The 21042-nt window shown below is 47.8% G+C and overlaps 1 protein-coding gene across 1 annotated transcript; it reads right to left on the bottom strand.

The window, feature by feature from the left end:
• Nucleotides 1-1514: 1514 nt before the first annotated feature.
• On the bottom strand, nucleotides 1515-10464 carry LOC117052897 (cytochrome c oxidase subunit 5A, mitochondrial). Its single transcript, XM_033160256.1, has 5 exons — nucleotides 10324-10464; nucleotides 6298-6414; nucleotides 5037-5158; nucleotides 4059-4181; nucleotides 1515-1679 (listed from the first exon to the last, which is right to left on the bottom strand). Exons 1-4 carry the CDS (start codon nucleotides 10406-10408, stop codon nucleotides 4068-4070), a joined length of 438 nt encoding a protein of 145 aa, XP_033016147.1. The 5' UTR covers nucleotides 10409-10464; the 3' UTR covers nucleotides 1515-1679; nucleotides 4059-4067.
• Between the last annotated feature and the right edge of the window lie 10578 nt (nucleotides 10465-21042).

Below are 21042 nucleotides of genomic sequence, written 5' to 3'. Positions count from 1 at the left end.
CAACCTAGCAGTTTGGAAGCATGCCAGTGCAAAGGTACTGCTGTGGCGGGAAGGTAAACGGTGTTTCCGTGCGCTCTGGCACTCGCCATGGTCCTCCGTGCGCCAGTAGCGGTTTAGTCCTGCTGGCCACATGACCCGGAAAACAGTCTGTGGACAAACACCGGCTCCCTCGGCCTGAAAGCAAGATGAGCGCTGCAACCCCGTAGTCACCTTTGACTGGATTTAATAATAATTTATTATTTATACCCCACCCATCTGGCCTAGTTTCCCAAGCCACTCTGGGCAGTTTCCAACAGAATATTAAAATACAATGGTCGATTAAACATTAAAAGCTTCCCTAAACAGGGCTGCCTTCAGATGTCTTCTAAAAGTCTGGTAGTTGTTTTTCTCCTTGACATCTGGTGGGAGGGCATTCCACAGGGTGGGTGCCACTACCGAGAAGGCCCTCTGCCTAGTTCCCTGTAACGTGGCTTCTCGCAGTGAGGGAACCCCAGAAGGCCCTCGTCGCTGGACTTCATTGTCCGGGCAGAACTATGTGGGTGGAAACGCTCCTTCAGGTATACTGGACCAAGGCCGTTCAGGGCTTTAAAGGTCAGCACCAACACTTTGAATCGTGCACGGAAACGTACCAGGAGCCAATGTAGGTCTTTCAAGACCGGTGTTTAACCATCCAGGGGTACTTTACCTTTACCTTACAAATGAAGTCTTACTGTAAGATTTTGCAATTTACTATTCACATGAAGAGGCAAGGAAGCCTTGCTATCAGACCAATAGAAATCTTAAGGGTTATTACCAGTTGCACTCAATTCTCTCCGATTTTAAACATGCCCATTGATTTCAATTTGATCTAAGCTCAATGAACTTAGTCTGGATCCTTATTTAGTACCTCCAACTTACAGGACTCCACTAAATATTGATCAAATACCTCCAAGCATTTCTGCCACCTCAAGAGCTAAAAATTTGCATTGCTGTAGTAGTACTATATCATGAATTATGAAAATTTCAACGGTTTTCTCAGGTTCTCGCCATTAGTCACCCTGTGTGTCTGATTGGAGGAAGGGCCACATATATAAATAAAACAGAAGCTGTCCTTAGCAAGCAAGTTCAGTGCTGTGGTTTTTGTGCAGCAGTGCACACATACAAGAGGATCTGCCTAAGGAACAAGAAGTAAAGCTCCTGGCCCCATCAGTTTCATGAACTCACATGGTGTTTTGAAACAAAAGCATGTAATGATAACCTTCCTCAAGGATTTATAGGGATCCACACACAAGCAATAAAAATTTGAATGCCAATGACACCAATAAATGAAATTAAAAAATTCCTTCCAGTAGCACCACAGAGACCAACTAAGTTTGTTATTGGTATAAGCTTTCGTGTGCATGCACACTTCTTTGAGAATCCCATTGTCAGGTTGTGAAATTGAGGATTAAGTTCTGTACCCCATGTTTATTCACTTTTATTATGGGAAATAAGATTTCTTTTCTAGTATATAATCACACAGGCTACAAAGAACACTCAGTTCAAACCAGTTCCCCTTTATTAGGTCCAGCTTCACAACACATACTCCAGGACTCAATAAAAGGAAGTAGTAATTTCAAATAAGTAATATTTTAACGTCTGTTTCCAGGCAATTGTTGTACAATCAAATAGAATTAACAATAACCCCACAGGAAGCTCATCTGGAAGAGAACAGATATCATGGATTAGTTCATGCATTTCTACACCCTTTTCAAGCTTTTTCTGCCTCCCCCCACCACCACCAGAAAGCTTCTGAAAGAGAAAAAATGGATAGTTGGGGGAACATAATCTGATCTGTGTACCAAGCAGCTGCAGATTAACAGCTTGCTGCCCAGTGGTTTAAAAAGACCATTTTTCTACCACAGCCTTGTGACCTTTGTTTTCCTCGTATCTCCAAATATATATATATGCAGTCTAAAGAATTACAATCCTGCAGTCCACTTGTTTCACACACACACACAGCACATGAACACACCATATATCCCAGCGGCCCTTCAAAAAATTTATTTCAACAACATTTGCTTAACATTTTTGCCCTTTTAAGTAGGGAGCTATTATATTTTTTCTATTTTAGCAGGTATCTGGCAAACTGGGCTGATTTTGCTTTGTTCTCTCTACTGCTTTGGGTTGCATCCAACGCTACTGTTCCATTAGCACTGCAGACTTCTGCCTGTGCAACACACCACACGCACCCCTCTCCCTGCAACCTCAGAACCTGCTCCAAAGTGCTGGAGAACCCCTCCAGAACAGGTGTGGATGGCACACAGGGAGAGGAGAGGGACAGCCTGTTTCACAAGTGGGACTCCGTGCACACAGTACTGGACACAACCCTTTGTGTTTTAATCTGTATTTGTAAAATAACTATGTTTTGATTTGCTGCTATTCTTAACCTGCTCTTAAGTTATTGTACAATGGCCATCTTGTTCCTATTTCTTTTATTCAGGACTGTACTGTTCTTAGCCACTCTGGTCATTTTTATGAAAGGGGGGTACATTTTGTGGGGTATGAAATAAATAAATAAATAAATAAATGTCATCTCCAGAATACAGGCTCTCTCTCTCTCTCTCTCTCTCTCTCTCTCTCTCTCTCTCTCACGTATACAAGGATTTCATGCTGGGTCAACGCAAATGTAAGTGAAATTGCATGAAGTGGGGAGCACCCCACTTTAATAAGGACAGTGTGTGGAGAGAAGAGACTCTGCCTGGAAATCTCTTGGGGCTGCTGTCCCAAGCCTGCTTGCCTGCCTGCAAGGAGTTAGTGTGTGTGGCAGCAGCCACTGGCCACAGAGAGCAAGGACCAAGAATGGCACCCAGCAGAACTGGTGCCAGGATGCGGGCGTGGATGTGCTTCCTGCCCTATGTCATTGGTCGGTTGAAGGCCACCTTCTGTTGCTTGGGCAGGGAAGCATGGGAAACAGTAAAACATTTCTAACTGCATACAGAGTTGCAGCTCTTCATTCAAAGTCAGCAGGATTCTAGTGTTTACACAGAACACACAGCAGATGGTGCCCAAGCAGTAGATTGTGGTTATGTGGCTGCAAATAAGGCCACAGATCAAGCCCCTAGTTCACTATAACCAATGCAACATTAGACTAACAGCTCAGAATCTTCTCAATGGAAAAAGGCCTTTCTCCCTGCAAAGGCTACTTGCCCCAGATGAATACTTATGCTAAAGTCAATTCAGGTTTGTGCAGGCTTGCAAATAAACACTGCTCCTTGTCTCCTTCCTGGTGCCACTATACCTAGCAGGGGCTCTGCTGCTTTTTTTCTGTACTTTAGAGTGACAGCTTAAAGTTAGCAGAGCATTGCATGTATTGCCACTAAACATTCAACTTCCATAGCACTGTTGTATTTAAGGGTGACGTGTTTGCATAGTTTTGAATGCTGCTCCATTAACAGAACAGCAGTTGCTAAGCTTAGGCTGAGTGCTTGACCCCCACTGTAAGTTCAGCACATATGACAGCAGGAAAAACACTCCTGGTTGCCAGGAGTGAAGTTATTTGATGCAGACAACTAAGCAAGCACCAATATTATATGGCTGTATTTGAGTCAGATTCAGAATTAAGGAGCCTGACATTGATGAATGAGAAGTGTTCGTTGTACTTTTCTCCAGTCTTTTTTAATCATTTAAGTATAAGAACTACATTTCAAGTACATCAAGAATGGCCCACCAGAAAAAGGGGTGGGGCTAGGTGAATGCAGGGAATCTATAAGACTTTTTTCTGCCTTTCCTCAGGCAAACCTAGAAAACGAAGCCTTGGTGTTCTACTCAAGATAGCTCAAATTCTATCTGGCGTGCAGGGCAATTGCAACTTGCACAAAGGTTACATTCCCGGAGGTTCCGAATAAAAACAAAATCACACAAAGTCAGAACAACCCCTGGAACTGCTCACACCTCTTGAGATATTGCAATATCTCAGGTTGCCCCATGAGATCTCCTAGGAACCCTCAGAGGCCTCATGCAACTGTCTAGGAGCCTGGTAAACAAGACGGATGATTAAAAAGCTGTTTCCTCAAAGGACTGAAGGTTTGTTCTCTTACCAATAATGTTTACACTTTGTCCAGGCCAAGTTCCTCTGGAGTTGAGATTCCCAACTCATTCAATGTTGGTCTAAGTTCCTGGATAACATATGGGTATATTTCCTTGTGAGGCCCTGCTTTGTCCTAATTGAAAGAACACAAAATGAATTTAAACATAACAAAACCAAGACAGATTCCTATCCAAGGCCAAAAGGGTTAATTCTTCAATACAGTGGTACCTCGGGTTAAGAACTTAATTTGTTCCGGAGGTCCGTTCTTAACCTGAAGCACCACTTTAGCTAATGGGACCTCCCGCTGCCACTGCGCCGCCAGAGCACAATTTCTGTTCTTATCCTGAAGCAAAGTTCTTAACCTGAAGCATTATTTCTGGGTTAGTGGAGTCTGTAACCTGAAGCGTATGTAACCTGAGGTACCACTGTAGTTTTAAGTTTTTTTAAAAAAATACACACAAGAGAAAAGCATTTCACCAAGAGTTAAGCAACAATTTACTGCTTCAAAATCCAGCTTTTACAGGTGAAAGTGGCTACATGAGGCTACAAATCTATACTCGCCTGAAAGCAAATCCCACTGAACTCAGTTGGGCTTTCTTTTGAGTTTACATGCATAGGCTTCCATTATAAGTAGCCTGATAAACTTTTGTGGGGAAATGGGCAAAGGTGGGGCAGGGGCAGAGCACATGTATTTTGTACAGAAAGTTCCACTCTCAGCCGCACATATCCTGTCAAAAAGATCAATGTTAACAGGGTTAGAAGGACCTATGTCACAGGCTGTGGAGAGCCAATGACCATTAAAGTAGACAATGCTGGCTAGAAAGATTTGCTAGGCTCTCAAGGCTAGTCAAACAATTCTCTACACAGAGTGCAAAGGCTCTTTATGGATCACCAGCAAGCCAGAACTCCACAATATACACACTATAAACACAGAGGCAAATGGAGAAGCAGGGTGTTGGCTGCTCAGATTCAGGTGTCTTTCACTGACCTTTACAACTTCTAAGATACGGACTGCGCTAGCAAAGTCATTTAGTCGTCGGCATGCCCTCAAAGCAGCATCAATGATTTTTGGTTCTGGAACCAGGTCATAACCAACCAGTGTGTTCATGCCTGTGGGAATGAACAAGAATGAGAATATTCTGTTGTTCTTACAAGTTCAGGAGTGTGTCACACGGGCTCCACTTCTCTTCCAAACATTTCTGATTATATCTAAATATGCCAGAACATATTATTAATACCAAATTTCCTGCAAGTGACTTCTGATATTTGATATTGCCACAGTACACAAAATTTGTAGAGCGAAAATGAAACATTGCTTACATTCCACATACAAAATCTGAGATCAAATCTGTAATTTGCCATTTCAGTGCCAAAACTACAATTCTAATTTTTTTGCATCCCATCCAACAACAGATCCCAATTTCTACAACAAAGCTCCATTTATTGTGGACTTTAAACTTGAAAAGTTAAACGCAACTTCAAGATTCTGAATGTTTGTGGCTTTTATGCTCCCTGCTTATTTAAGAACTCACATAATTTGGGGAGTTTTCTAAAATGTTACTTTATTCAACTATCAATTGCTGTTCAGCCTCTGTAGCAAAGAAGAGCCACCCAATAAAAAGTGCCGTTTTGTCTTGACAACCGTCAACACAATAAAAACTGTACACTTCCTCTTACCTTAAATAGAATATTGCAAGGCATTCAACAAAGGGATTTTATCAGTTTAGTGCTCGTTCACAGGGCCCTAATATCATTGTCCTCTTATGTACAGCCAAAGTCAGTCTTTTCTCTCTTTCCCTAACAAAAGATATGCCTTGAAAAAGGTGAGGCATGGCTGAAACACCAAGGGACTGAAAAAAACATTGAATCAGTTTCGATTTCAGCAAGATATGATAAATTACGGTACCATTTTTTACTACTCATGCAGCTATTAAAATACCAGAGGTACAATCCTAAAAGCAGAGGTTGGATGGCCATCTGTCACGTACGTTTTAGCTGAGATTCCTGCACTGCAGAGGGTTGGACTAGATGACCCTCAGGGTCTCTTCCAACCTCTACAATTCTATGATTCTATGCTCTGGAACAGTTCCATTAAGGCTGGTGGAATGTTGGGCAGGGACTGAAGAAAAATGCTCCATGCAAGCTACCACAACCAGCTTGCAGAAATGCCTCCATTCAGCGGCAGCCACAGCAGCACACGGCAAAGGAGGGTTCTCAAGCTCTTCAATACTACTCTCCCTCAGCCTTACCTTTCCTTAGCTCCCAGGCATCGATATCCGGTTTATTAAAGTACGTCACCCAGCGAGCATCAAACTCTTCATCTGACTCATGTGACCCGTGAGAATAGCAGCGCACAGGCAATGCAGCTGTGACAAAAACAGGAAGTGGGAAGAAGAGGAAGATATTAAAGAGCTCAAGGTAAAGCTGCAACACAGCAGGTACACATAGGAAGTCAGTGTACCCATGAAATCCCAGGAATGCAGCTCTCTGCTTTGGTCAGCAGCAACCATCCCCACATCACCTCCAGACTGTAGCTGCCAGAGTTTCCACTGAAGCACTGTGTCATCACCCCCTCCCTCCTCAGTAAAGAGAAACATGCACTGAAACAGCCCTAAACTACACCACTTTAAAAGGTTCGCCCAGTTGTGCACAAGGGTTGCTTATGAATTTCCCCATTTCCTGCCAGAAGAGAGGGAGAGCGGGGCAGGAGGCCGCAGGCGAAGGGTAGAAAAACTACAGCAGAGTATGGATTTGCATCGCTGGAGCAACATATCTTCAGCATTCATGTCAAGTTAAGTCACCTAAAAAAGCTAATTACCATCCCATCAGAATAAGCTTTCCAGCAATTCAACTGCTATTTTGTAAATTATCATAACTTTTCAACGGACACATTACAGGTATCCCTCCCAGCTTTAGATTTTATTTATTTATTTATTTTTGCTAGCAAGTCGCCTTTGGGCTTATTTACATAGTTGAGATAGCTAGTCTGGTGCTTTCAGGGGAAAACATGAAGTCCCTGAATGCTTAAGAATGTAAGCCAGAAGGATAGTTAATAATAGTGATAATTAAAATCACACTCCAATACTATCTAACATAAGTCAGTGTTCTGAACTGTACAATATACAGAACTAAGAACAAAACCTGGCCTTCCAAGTTTACAACCTGGGGGAAAAAAACTAGACACACAAGAGAAAGGGAAGATAATGGAGAAGATTAAAAGCTCACTTAAATAGAACAGGCTTGAAAAAATAGACATGTCTGAAGTCATTTCATAAGGAGTGAGGGTGTGTGTGTGGATAATATGAGTACCTGGATGCAGCAAGTTCCAAAGTTCCATGATCTCTGGCAAAGATTTAAAGCAGATATAATCTAAGGGTTCTAAAGTCTGTCCCCAGAGTAGCAGTTAATATTCTACTTAACACATCCTGCAGGATCACTGTCAGTGTTAGAAATTAGACAACTGCGTTTTGCTACTGGCATGGGTCTAATTGCGACTATGTGGGGGTATCTGGGCGCCTGGTTGGCGACCACAGTCTAAAAACCTCTCCCTTAGTCCATAGTTTAAACCATTTCCATTTCCACAGTGTATGTTTCTCCTTCTTGCATACTGGGACAAGTGCACTGTTGTAAGAGCAAGTCAAGCAATGTAGCTGCAATCATAGAATATTAGAATTGCAGTATTGGAAGGGACCCAGAGAGCCATCTAATCCACCCCACCCCCAGCAAATAGACATTCTGTTGTGGCGACCATAACCTAGGTTTAAGGTGCCATTTACTGCTGCTGCATAAATAATATTTAATTCAAAAATTCACTTCATTTAGTCCAATTCAGCAGTAAAATGAACTCAAACAAGAGTAAAAAACTGCTTTCATTCTGGACATTGTCTTGCTGTCCAAAGAAACTAGACGGGTTTGGAATTTTAAAATGCCAGGTGTTAAAACTACCCAAAGAAATGAGATGCTGGCATTTAAGCTGCAAATTATCCATTTCACTCTTGATTTTTCTATTCTTCAGTTAAAAAGCCTCCATCTCAGAACAGCTGCTCTAAAGTAAAACATGCTTTGTTGCAATGTTGGTAGTCAAAGACAATTTCCAGTACCTTCAGTATTACAACTTCCGCAGATTTTGTGGTAAATCCTATCTGTTAAATGAATGCAAAATTTGCTGGAGTCTTTAGCATCAATGGTATTCTTAGTTTCCAATACCTTCACCTGCCATCTTGGGGGATAAGTACAAGACACAAAGGCCGTACAACGCTTGTTAAGTACGGTATCTAGGTGCCTTCACCTAGAATAGACACCAATATGACGACTGCATCAACACTGTTCTCCAATGCACTGCCTCAATGTCAGTGAAGTTTTATTGAGCCAATTTCCCTGCTGGGAATTAATTTAGATACTACGTTCACAATCAAGCTATTATATAGAGCCAACTCACATGTAAATTGGGACTACACTGACCTGAAAAGATCATGGTTTGGAACAGGTCAACAAAGCCATGCATAAGTGAGTTCGTAATGCAGAGTATTTTTTCCCCAGATGTCCCTATCTTAGGGCTCCTCCATTTGACCCACTTACTAAATACCCATCTTGATTGGCTTGCACAAAGATTATTCAGCGATTAGCCTATGTATACTGAGCAGTCATTCTGACTTGTTTCTGGGGTTGATATACAACAATAAATATTCATCCTGATATGCTTGTGCTTTGTTTATACGCCTTCCCATTCATTCACCCCACTGTTTTCAATCCATTGCCCTGTCACATTCCAAACTGCAAAAAACCACCCTTCTTTTTAACATGGATTTGTTGCATCAGGGCAGTAACTCCACTTTAATTGTGCAAACCTAAAGTTCCAGTATGTGCCTGAATCTCTCCTTTAAAATACTGTCTGGAAGCACCCTTAAGCAGATCATGGCCCTAACTGCCCTTCTTAAATGGGAATGGGATACAGACAGGTTATCACACAATTCCCCCCTACCCTTCCTTCAAGGAACTCAGGGTAGCAGTCAAACATGATCATCTACTCCAGGGGTCAGCAAACTTTTTCAGACCTTGTGGGGAGCCGAACTATATTTTTTTTTGGGGGGGGGCAATGAACAAATTCCTATGCCCCACAAATAACCCAGAGATGCATTTTAAATAAAAGGACACATTCTACTCATGTAAAAACATGCTGATTCCCGGATCGCCCGTGGGCTGGATTTAGAAAGCTATTAGGCCGGATCCAGACCCCGGGACTTAGTTTGCCTGCCCATGATCTACTCCTTCACATCCTCACAGTGAACCTGTGAGGCAGGGGAGGCGGAGAGAGACTGGCAGGCTCAAGGTCACCCAGTAAATTGTTCATTTCTTTGGACGAGCTAAGAACACGCACGGCTCTGACTGCAACTGTTTTCATGCCTGGACTGACGGTCAGCTTATTAGCCTATGAGCCCATTTTCAGGCATGAGGAGAGCCCTTAAAGGATGTGCACCTAGAAATGAAGAGTTGGTCCTTAAGAAATGCAACCTATTCCATGAAAAGGAAGCAGAGCCAAGAGCAAAAAGTGAAACCAGGAAGAGCAGAAACTGAGGGAACTCACTGCAGATCAGACCCAAAGGCAGCACCAACTATAAAGGTTGGCAAAAGCAGACATACCCACCCTGAAGAGAGGGGAAACTCTCCTTTGGTATGAATACTCCAAAGCACATTATCCCCCCCCCCTGAGTAACCGGGCAGAGATCGTCTCTGATCTTCTTCCTCCCTTCGAAATCATTTTCTCGTTGCATTTACACCCCACCTTTCCTCCCGACAACCCTGCGAGGCATGCTAGGCTGACCCCCAAGGTCACGCCCAGAGAGCTTCATCCACGGCCGAGCGCGGGATTTGAACCCGGGCCTCGGCGTCACCTTCCTACCGAGGGGAGCTCAGGAGCCGAGGAAAGGGGGCGCCTGAGGAAGAGCAGGCGGGCCCGCGACCTTCCTCGTCGCCGCTGCTTCCCGCGCCAAGGTCACCCGGCTCCCTCCCCACCTGCCCCCCCCTCGCAGGGTCGCGGCGAGGCCGAGTAGCGGGCGCAGCGGGCGCCCTGAGCGTCCCCCCCGGGGGGGGAGGGAGAGGGAGGGAAGGGCGGCAGGGGACCCGCCAGAACCGGGCCGAGCGCGAGCGGCGGCTCCCCGAGGAGGCCTATGGGCTCCCCGCGGGCGAGCGGGGTCACGGCAAGGACACGGCGAGGCCTCGAGCGCCGTAGCTCCGGCGCCGGCGCGGCCGGGAGAGTCGGGGGAGGAGTGCCTCACCTGCGGGGGCCGCGCGGGGGACGAGGCCGCGGAGGACGGGCGCGGCGCAGCGGCGGCGGAGGAGGAGCTGAGCGGCTGCCAACATGGCTGAGGGGACAGAGAAGCGGCGGTCGTGAGGCGACGCGCGGGAAGGGGCGGCTGGGTGGTTGGGCGGGCGGGCGGGGGGTGGCCGGCGCGGCTGCTGCTGCTGCGGCGGCTTCTGCTCCTGGCCGGCCTCCTCGCTTGCTTCCTTCCTTCCTTCCTCCGACGGCCACGCGCCGCTGCTGCTCCGCTGGCGAGACGCTCCGAGGGCAAAGGCGGGCGGGGCCGACGCTACGGCGGCGCAGGGCGGACTAACCTCCTCAGCGCCCTCGCGAAGGACGGCGCCGGCGCGGAAGGAGGGGAGAGCCGGCGCTGCGCACGCGCAGTCGGGGAGAGGGCGCGGCGGGCTCCAGCGGGTTCCTCCTCCGAGGGGCGGAGTCGGTCATCCGCTCGGACGGCGGGCGGGCTGGAAGCTCCTTTGGCGGAGAGACCTGCGGCGGGACGGATCCCCGGGCCAAAGGATGCCCTGTGGCGGGTGGCGCAGCGCGTGGACTTGCAAGGCGCATCTGCCTGTATATTTAAGGCACCTTCGCAGCGCACACACCCCAAGATCCCTGGGAACCGTAGTTTCCTCCAGCGCCCTCGATCAGCTACAGTTCCCGGGAGCTTTGGGAGGGTGTAGTGGGGGGGGGGGTGCGTGCTTCCCGGGATCCCCTGCCCCGAGGGGCTCGCAATCTTTCCTTCCGCCGCCGCTGTTGTTCTTGCTACTTAACAATGGGGGGCGGGGGGGGGAGGCTGTTTTCTGCGGATTTGCAGGGAGGCGCCTTGCAGCCCGTCCCTTCGGGAACGCGGCCCGCTGCTTTCGGTGCAGGTGCGTCAGGCAGAAGCCCCAAGGCGGCGATGGGGCACCAGTGTCCCCCCCCCCCAAGGTGCTGCTGGACCCCCCGCCCCCCATCAGCCGCTGGCCGCGCTGGCTGGTGCTGACGGGAACCGGAGTCCCACAGCTCCCGGGGCTTTGCTCTAGCAGAGCTTCGCCCCTGCGCTTATTTGAAGCAAGAACGCTTTGCTCTTCGTTGTGGAAGCGCGACGCCCGCAGTGAGCAGAGCTGCCCTCCGAAGGATCCGCCGGGAGATGCCGAGGGTGCCTGGGACACCCTGAGAGCTCAGGGCAGGAAGACAAGGGCCAATTAGCCGGACATGGGTTTGGTGGCAACGCGAGTTTGCGCTGCAGGGTTCCGATGGGCAGCCGCTCAGCCATGGGCAGAACGGCAGCACAGAATCATAGAACTGTAGAGTTGGAAGGGATCCCGGGGGTCATCTAGTCCAGTGTTTTTCAACCTTTTTTGGGCAAAGGCACACTTGTTTCATGAAAAAAATCACCAGGCACACCACCATTAGAAAATGTTAAAAAATTTAACTCTGTGCCTATATTGACTATATATAAAGTAATTCTCTTGAATTTTTCCATTTTTCCCACGGCACACCAGGCAACATCTCGCGGTACACTAGTGTGCCGTGGAACAGTGGTTGAAAAACACTGATCTAGTCTACCCCCTGCAAGGCAGGAATTACAGCCAGGAGGGCTAGCTTGGCCCTGTGGCTGCCATGCAGCGTGAATGGCCCTGGCGCCAATAATTGTGGGTGCCTGGCCCTCTCATGGGGAATTTTGTGGGTGCTCAGGCACCCAAGGCCCCTGGAAGCCCGCACCTATAATTACAGCTGAAGCATCCCTGGCACATCCAAACTCCACTCAAAAACCTCCAATGAAGGAGAGGTTTCACAGTCAGCCTACAACCCATCATGCTTAAAAGGGGAACAGTCTTGCAGCACATACAGGGAGCTGTTTTGTACCAGGCCAATAGTTTGGCTGTCCTCATTTTGCACACTCCGGCTGACAGCACCTTCAGAGACTTTCCCACCACCTGCTACCTGCAATACTTTCAACTGGACGCGTTGGGGACCAAACTTGGAATCTGCACCCCTCAAAGTGTTTGGGGCTCTGCTGCTGAGCTATTATGGCCTACAAACTGTTCCTCAGGTGCCACCTGCTGGATTCTGCAGGACTTTTTAGGAGGTTTTGTGTAAGATAACTCCCTTCACTTCACCTGTAGAGGCACACTCCATTGTCTCTTGAGAGAGACGGATGCCAGCCAAGTCCCTGGGTTGTGCTGGGTCCAAGGGTCTTCTTTTCCATCCGGCACCTCTGTTGCAGGCAAATGACGTCTCCCTGTGACTCAAACCACAAGAGGGGGCTGTTTGAAAAACATGATCTCTCCACCTCTCTCACACACAACATGGGGCAAGCTTTCAGATTAGTGTGTTCTGTGTGACTTGTGGTTGTGCTAGTGTCACAAGTGCCAATTGGACAGTGTCCGTGGCATTGCTATGTGGAATGTCACTTTTTATGGCATATTTGGGTTTGGGCCTTGGAAGGTGCTTGATGGTGCCAACCTCGCTGCTTACTACATTTCTAATAATCAGGATTTCATGGGCTACCTGTATTTGAAAAATCAGCTTTCTGTGTGATTTTTAAGCACCTTAACTGTATCAGGATGTGTACAATGCCCTCCCTTTTGGGAAAGATAAACATTCTCACAATCAGAAATTTTTATTGATTATGGTATTTGGTGTATTTCAACTCCACCCCCCCCCCTTTTTAGGCTACAAATTGTGCTCCCTCTTCAGGGAGAATTGTACAAATGATTCCACTGCTTCTGCCTCTCTACAGATAATGCTATCTTGAATTATGCATATAAGAAAGTTCAGTCTTCTTCAAGATCACATGGAATTGTCCCCAAAATTCTGATTCATGCAAACATGATGCCTGAGCATCTTCATTGTGTCAAAGAGGTCACATGGCTTTAAAACTAAATAGCGTCATGACAGGCATAAGTTCATCAGACTTGTTGTTGTTGTTGTTCAGTCGTGTCCGACTCTTCGTGACCCCATGGACCAGAGCACGCCAGGCACGCCTATCCTTCACTGCCTCTCGCAGTTTGGCCAAACTCATGTTGGTAGCTTCGAGAACACTGTCCAACCATCTCATCCTCTGTCGTCCCCTTCTCCTTGTGCCCTCCATCTTTCCCAACATCAGGGTCTTTTCTAGGGAGTCTTCTCTTCTCATGAGGTAGCCAAAGTACTGGAGCCTCAACTTCAGGATCTGTCCTTCTAGTGAGCACTCAGGGCTGATTTCTTTAAGAATGGATAGGTTTGGTCTTCTTGCAGTCCATGGGACTCTCAAGAGTCTCCTCCAGCACCATCATTCAAAAGTATCAATTCTTCGGCGATCAGCCTTCTTTATGGTCCAGCTCTCACTTCCGTACATTACTACTGGGAAAACCATAGCTTTAACAATACGGACCTTTGTCGGCAAAGTGATGTCTTTGCTTTTTAAGATGCTATCTAGGTTTGTCATTGCTTTTCTCCCAAGAAGCAGGCGTCTTCTAATTTCGTGACTAAGCTTTCCCAATCACTGCCTTTGTATGCCACAAAAAGCTTCAACTGATGAAATTTGCTTGTTAGAGGCAAAAAAAAAAACTTTGCAAGAAAATGTTCTTTTTGGCAATCCTTATATAGTTTGCTTAATCTCTACAGCTCAGACATTGCAACAATTTAATGAATAAAAGACCCTTAGGACCTTGTGCAGCAAGAACCTAGACGCTATTTTAAGATACCTTTTATTTTTGGTCACGGAATTAATTTTAACAAACTCTCCCTGCCTTTTCCCACCCTCTAAGGCAGAAAATTATTGATCTGCAGCCAACATAGTGATGGGCTAGACTTCTCCAGAGCCCTGCTGCTTTCATAGCTTGAAATTGCCTGAATCTAAAATCAATTAATAATAATTCAAAACATTTTGCAAAATATTAAATTGAAAGAGGATGGCACTGGTTTCTTTCTATACACACACAAACAAACACCCTTCGGTGGAAGCCATGAGATATGGCTAGATGGGAGCGCAGAGGAGATGGGAATGTTGTGGCTTGCAGCCTGAACACTCCCGTGGCTAATTCATTGTTGTCATTGGCTGGTGGATATTGACAGCTTCCTATGGCAAACCAGATGAATCACAAATGAAATTATCCTACCGGACACAATGATTGCATTGGAGGGGGAGCACCTTTCCCGATGGCCCTTTTGGCCACTGTTTATAGAAGCCCCACCCCCGGGGGGGACGATGATTAACGCCACCCTGTTAGGGCCTTCCTGACTGCATTTCTCTACCATGTCTCTCTATGGCAATATGGTTGACTTTAATTGCAGTTATTCTAACTTGTTATCCAGGCACACCATCTATGCGGGAGGTGGGAGGCCAAGCCCCCCCCCCAAAAAAAAAAATTGCTGAGGGGGCCAGGCCCCCTCAATATTCCACAGCTGGGCAGGCCCCGTTGGGCCCTCCCATGGCTGCAGCGGGCCCCGTCAGGCCCTCCTGCCACTGTGACTAGTCCCCGTTGGGCCTTTAGGAGGGTGTGCCAGGCCCCGCCGGGCCTTACCAAATGCCTGCACTGGGGTCCCCTAATGTTGCTATCTGACTGGGAGGGGGGGTTGTTTTAAAAACAGGATAGAACTGACTGTAATACATAGATGACGCTTTGGGTCCTTTCCAGCTCTACAGTTTTATGATTCTATGCACTTCTTTACTGTAATCTGACCAACAAATAGACAAATTGGCCAAGGAGGGCATTCGCGTCTTCTGCGCAGCGCTGTTCAGTTATCTAGGCTGTACAATTTCCTGGGAGGAGGGGTGTAAGATGCCATTGCCTTCCATGCCACACTGTATTTGTCACGTCCAGCACTGTTTCTGTGCCGCTGCAGTTTGTCTTCTGCCCAAAACAACACCATTTGTCCCACTGCAGTTAAATTACGTTATTTACATAATTTGACCGATTGTTTGCATACATTACATTGCCATCAGGCCATTCCCACCCCATTTATTTCAATGGAAACAATGCAAAAGGGGGGGGATAAAATCAATTACAAAGGGTTTGCAGAGTGAAAGCAGCAACAAATACCGACCATATCAACTGGACTGATTTCCATGCAGGACATGGAACGAATAAGAAAACCTTTGCAATTTCCACTCCCATTTTCATTGGAATTCTTTGATGTCCCTACCTGAGAGTAAGCGGCATTGAATTTAGAAGAGCTTGCCTCTGAGTAAGCAGAGGATTGTGCTGTCAGTCTACCTAGCCAGATCCACCCGTAGTCAGTACTATAGTCAGTGGACCAGAGCTGCACAGCTGTTCTCTTGATCTTTGCTAATGTCCCACTTAGCTACCATTTTTAGATGCCTAGAAGGGAGAGGGTGATTTGTCCAAAATGTGGAAGAGTTTGTGTGGAGCTGGTAGATTCCATCAGGGCCTCCCCGATCAAAAATAATAGCGATTTGAGCACTGTCAAACCCAGAAAGCTTTTTCCAGCTGCTTAGAAATTACATTGATGACTCACACGCAGACAGACGTGGAGGTGTTGGCATAATTGTTGCACTTTATTTTATGTGCCTGGCAGCGTGGGCACACGCAAAGCATCTGCTGGGATTTTGGAACAATGCTAGTGGCAGTTAAGCTCACGCTCACATGGATTAGGCCCTGAGTTCCCACCCCAGCACCTGGTGGAAAGGCAGTAGCTCAGCAGCAGAAAACCTGCCTTGCAAGCAGAAGGTTCCAGTTTCTTTCCTTTTTATATAAGAATTTATTTTAAAAAAAATAAAACAACAAACACAAAATACAACAAACAATACATAACACTACAAAACTACAAAAAATACAAAAAAATAACAAAATTAAACACAAAAATACAAAAATCTTAACAAACACTTATTAAACTATCCTCATATTCCTCACATTGTTTAGGGACCTCCTCACATCCTCTCTTCTGCGTTCATTTCTAATCTTCTTTAGTAATTTTATAACATAAAATCATCATTCTCATCTTAATTCTCAATCTTAATTCCAGTTTCAGGCCCCAGTGGCATTGTCAGGAGAGATCCCTGAGAGTTGCTGCCATTCAGTGTAGGCACTACTGAGCTAGATGGACCAATGGGCTGACTCAGTATACGGCCTCTGTCCTTTCCCCAGTGCTGCTTCCATGATTTTTTCTGGGGGGGGGGGGAGCAGGGTGCTTTCCCTGCTTCCCTCCCAGATGGACAGGGCACGGATCCTGAGATTTGCCTTCATCTTCACACCATGTGGGCCCTCTGCTGATCTGGGGGGGCCAGCCAATGCCCAACCTTGCCTCTGTTGAGAGCCAGTTCCAACCTTCCAGAGCTTTCCTTTGAGATATTTAAGGTAGGAAGAACACCTGCCTCGTAAGGTCTCCTGCTGTGATCTCAGGCAGGCAAGTCCCATTTAAACACATGGCTTTGCTTTTGAGCAAGCCTGCTTTGAATCACAACACCAGGAGCACTCTTCCCATCTTTCTGCCCTCTGTCACCTCCGCTAAGCCTTTCAATGCAAACTCCACCAGGCCAAGGCAACGCATCCTCTGCCAAGGCTACAGGCCTTCTGACAACCTCCCATGATGCAGGGGAGAAAGACATCCATCATATCTCTCCACCATGCCAAAGTGGCACAAACCACCACAAATTAAACCCATCAATCAGCTCAGCTCTGCCTCTGTGTGAGTTTGTTGGAAAGCCAAAGCGAGGAGTGGGGTGCTGAGGCCTCTCTGCTGTACGCTGAAGAGGAAACCAGGTTGTTTGCACCCCAGATTGCAGAGGCTGGAGAACTGAGAATTGGGATGGGCAAAGGTGGGGGACTGACTGGTGCCTCCCCTTCCAGCAGTGGTAGCAGCAAGCAGCAGTGGGTGGCCATAGCACTATGAGCGCTGCCTGGTGCCCACTGGGCAGGGTATGGCCGAAAGCAGGGAGGCCAGCATTGGCAGAGCCAGAGACAATGACAGGCAGGGCGTCCCCCTCTTTCCTCATCTTCTGGTGTAAGGCACAAAGTGCCCACACTCAATCCCTTATGCCTAGGTGTAGCTGCAATGATGGATGTGAAGGCATATTGCAAAAAAGCAAATTTTGGGGCCAGCAGGGATATGGGGGCATATGGCCTGCAACAGATTATCCTGAAAGGAATGCAGTGGGAGAGGAAGAGAAAGGTTCTCAACACTTGTAATAGGCATTCTCCAATATATGGGGCCATGATTTGGGGTGCCCTAAAGGTCACGCAGGTGGTGCTGTGGTCTAAACCACTGAGCCTAGGGCTTGCGAATTAGAAGGTCGGCGGTTCGAATCCCTGCAACGGGGTGAGTTCCCGTTGCTCGGTCCCAGCTCCTGCTAACCTAGCAGTTCAAAAGCACGTCAAAGTGCAAGTAGATAAATAGGTACTGCTCCGGATGGAAGGTAAACGGTGTTTCCGTGCGCTGCTTTGGTTCGCCAGAAGCAGCTTAGTCATGCTGGCCACATGACCTGGAAGCTGTCTGCGGACAGACGCCAGCTCCCTCGGCCAGGAAAGCAAGATGAGCTCCGCAACCCAAGAGTCCGGGGTCCCTTTACCTTTAAAGGTTACTTTAGGGTAGTGGTGGGTTGTACAACCAGCCAAGAACCCACTTGTCAGGCAGTGCCGTAGCTACGGGGGGGGGGGGGGGCTAGCCGGGTTTTTTGCCCTGGGCCAAGCCTCCATGTGTGTGTATGCAAATGCACATGGGGGGCAGTGACAAACTGGGTCTTTGATCAGGGTGAATAAAGCCTAGTTTCGCCCCTGTTGTCAGGTCAAGGCCGGTGTCAGGAAGAGGCAGTCTCCCCCATGTTTTGCAGCATTTGCACTCTGCACAAACAGTGTCAGAGCTGGGACTGGCAATAAGCCTCCGTCCTTTACTCAAGAGAAAGCCCAGTGACTGATGGGCTGCTGGAGTCTCCAGACCTGGAGGGCGAATTAACTCCCCATCCCTCAACCTCGCCTGCCATCCTCTCTCTGCCTGCCTTCTTGTCCCAAGGCCTGACGCACTCAGAGTAAGGGGGCACCTGTCCTATCCTTGCTGCAGGCCTTGCCCTCCTGCCCTGGCATGGTCCTGGAGGAAGGGAGAGCGTGGGGGGGGGGAGACAATAACAACAACACCTGACAATTAATATTCAATTATGCAGACGCAAGAGAAGTGAAATGAATCAATCTGTGTCGCAAGGAGATAAGCCGCTGCCTCCAGCCGCAAGGAGCTGCTGCTTGCTGGCAGATAACAAGGAGAACAAAAACAAAGTCTCTTCTCTGCATCCCATCCCCAGGACACCCCATGGCCCATCCAGCCTCCCCTCTCACTACACCCCTCCACTATCCTGTACAGCAGGGCTTTCGTTTTTCAAAGGGAGTAGTCCTTCAAGGCAGGAGACGGGAGGCAGTGGGAATCCAGGGCCCCCCCCCTTCCCCAAAAGGCTGCATATTTTCCATGGCAGAATCGTGTCATTCTTCCTTGCATGGCTCCATGGCCTGCAGCTGGATTAGAAGAGGGAGCCGGGTGATGAATGGGGAGATAGGGGAAGAATGGCTGAGCTGGGAGGATTGGTATCTCTCCACTGGCTCAGAGCTTAGGGAAACAATTAATGCATCTGACGGCCTGCGGGTGCTGATAGGGAGTTGGGAGGAGGTGTGCAGATTTTGCGGTTCAGGGGCTGGAGGGGATGCCATCTGCACACACAGCATCCTTTCCGACTTTTGCAGTCAGCTTGTGAGAAGGGCTGTAAAATCCCGAAAAGCAGAGATGTAGGGATAAGGACAACAGAGCTGCTGAGAAGGTGCAGGGAAGGGGGTACAAATGGCAGCTTAGAGTAAGAAGCCGGGCCAGGTGTGGCAGACAGGAAGCACAACTGGTTGATGATCCTGCTAGGCCTCAGAGAAAGCACTGGACTGCCCATTGGACAAATGACACCTTTGTCCCCAGCTCGGCCGCTTTTGGAGTGCGGGGTTGCTGTCCCCACCCCCACTGGTGGCCACTCCAGGCTTAACTGGAATGCAGCCCCAGAATGCGTTGCAGGAGCATGTGTGCACGTGCGGCAATGCGCGGAATATGTGGCCTGGCCTGGCTGCCTCTTCATTCATTCAGGAGCTTTTCTCAACAGCAGGGAAGGGATGTACCGGCAGCTCAACAGTAGAGAATCTGCTTTGAATGCAGAAGGTCCCAGGTTCAATCCCAGCCAGAGCCATAAATAAAGTGCCTGCTATGTAGAGGAATATCCTATTTCCTCCTCCCTGGATCTACTGCCAATCAATTTCATTGAGTGACCCGGAATTGCACAATTGCGAGTGCTTGTACCTTTGAATATATTGCTGTGAATGTCTTGTTACCGTAAAAGTGATAGATAAAGGGGAAAACATTATATGCTCCCAGAAAGGGAGGGTGCTTTTGTTTATTTCAATGGGTTGGATTTACAGTTTTATTCTATAATTAAACACCATAAAAATGTTACAGACTTGAACAAGAGGCTGCTCTGGGAATCAATCAGTGCCAATGAGCAGATCAGAATTGTTTGGTCCTGTAGGTTGTGTTCACCTATTGTGGGAAGGAATAAACTTCTCAGGTTGTCTGAGGCGGGCTGTGGGCAGCCATCGGAGGTGAGCCAGGAGGTGGGACCCACGAGGTGTAGGGCAAAGTCAATAAGCTGGTTCCTTAGCACCCACATATCTTTTTCTATCCTCCCTTCTCGCAAGTGAGAACCACAATCACAGTTCACGGACACACATTCCAACGGGACCAAAACACACCATGAGACAGCAAGGTGAGGGGCATGGCTTATTAGAGGGTGTGGCCTGCGGAGAGTCCCAAAGGCTCCAGTATACCTGAAGGAGGGTCTCCACCCCCATGGTTCTGCCTGGACACTGAGGTCCAGCGCCGAGGGCCTTCTGACAGTTCCCTCACTGCAAGAAGCCAAGTTACAGGGAAACCAGGCAGAGGGCCTTCTCGGTAGTGGCGCCCGCCCTGTGGAACATTCTCCCACATGTCAAAGAGAACAACTACCAGACTTTTAGAAGACATCTGAAGGCAGCCCTGTTTAGGGAAGCTTTTAATGTTTGACAGACTATTGTATTTTAATATTTTGTTGGAAGGACAACAAAGGGTTTTCTGGGGGAAACCTGGCCAGATGGGCGGGGCATAAATAATAAATGATTGATTGATTGATTGATGAAGAGGGCTGCAGAGAAGCACTTGGCCCTCATCCTGAGGCTCTCCATCCCTGCTCCAACATCACCCATTGCCCAACCACCTGCTGCCTGAGACAGCAGGTTCACTTTACCTAATGGCAGGACTGGCCCTGGAAGGTCAAGCAGCAAGCCAGCAGACAGCACCAAGCGGCAACTTTCTAGCCATGTTCTCGACCCTATGCATAGTGTTATCACCTCCATCCTGTGCCCCCTTGCTCACCTTTTTCCTAAACGTAAAATCCCCCAATGCTGCTATGCTATTTAGCTCTGAGGTGAGCCCCTGTGCCTTGTTTTGTTAACAAATCACACAATTTGGGGGGGGGGGAAGAGAGACCTTGCTGGAGAGAGATACACTGCCTCTCTGCCATTCAAGACGCAAGCAATGCATTCAGCTGGGGCACAAAACTCAGGCAACCGCATTTTCCAGTGGCCACCTGCATTGGTGATAGCTCCGCTATCTTGGGGAAGAATCACATTTTCCACGGAACAAGATATCATGCTCCAACACTTAAGGAATGTGATCTGCCCTCAAGAGAAGCTCTCACCCAGGGCTACTAAATGGAGCC

This window comes from Lacerta agilis, chromosome 9 (assembly GCF_009819535.1).
Source record: "Lacerta agilis isolate rLacAgi1 chromosome 9, rLacAgi1.pri, whole genome shotgun sequence".
In the NCBI taxonomy this organism is placed as follows: Eukaryota; Metazoa; Chordata; class Lepidosauria; order Squamata; family Lacertidae; genus Lacerta; species Lacerta agilis.
Note: the sequence above shows the minus strand (reverse complement) of the source record. Positions and strands in the feature narration are given on the sequence as shown.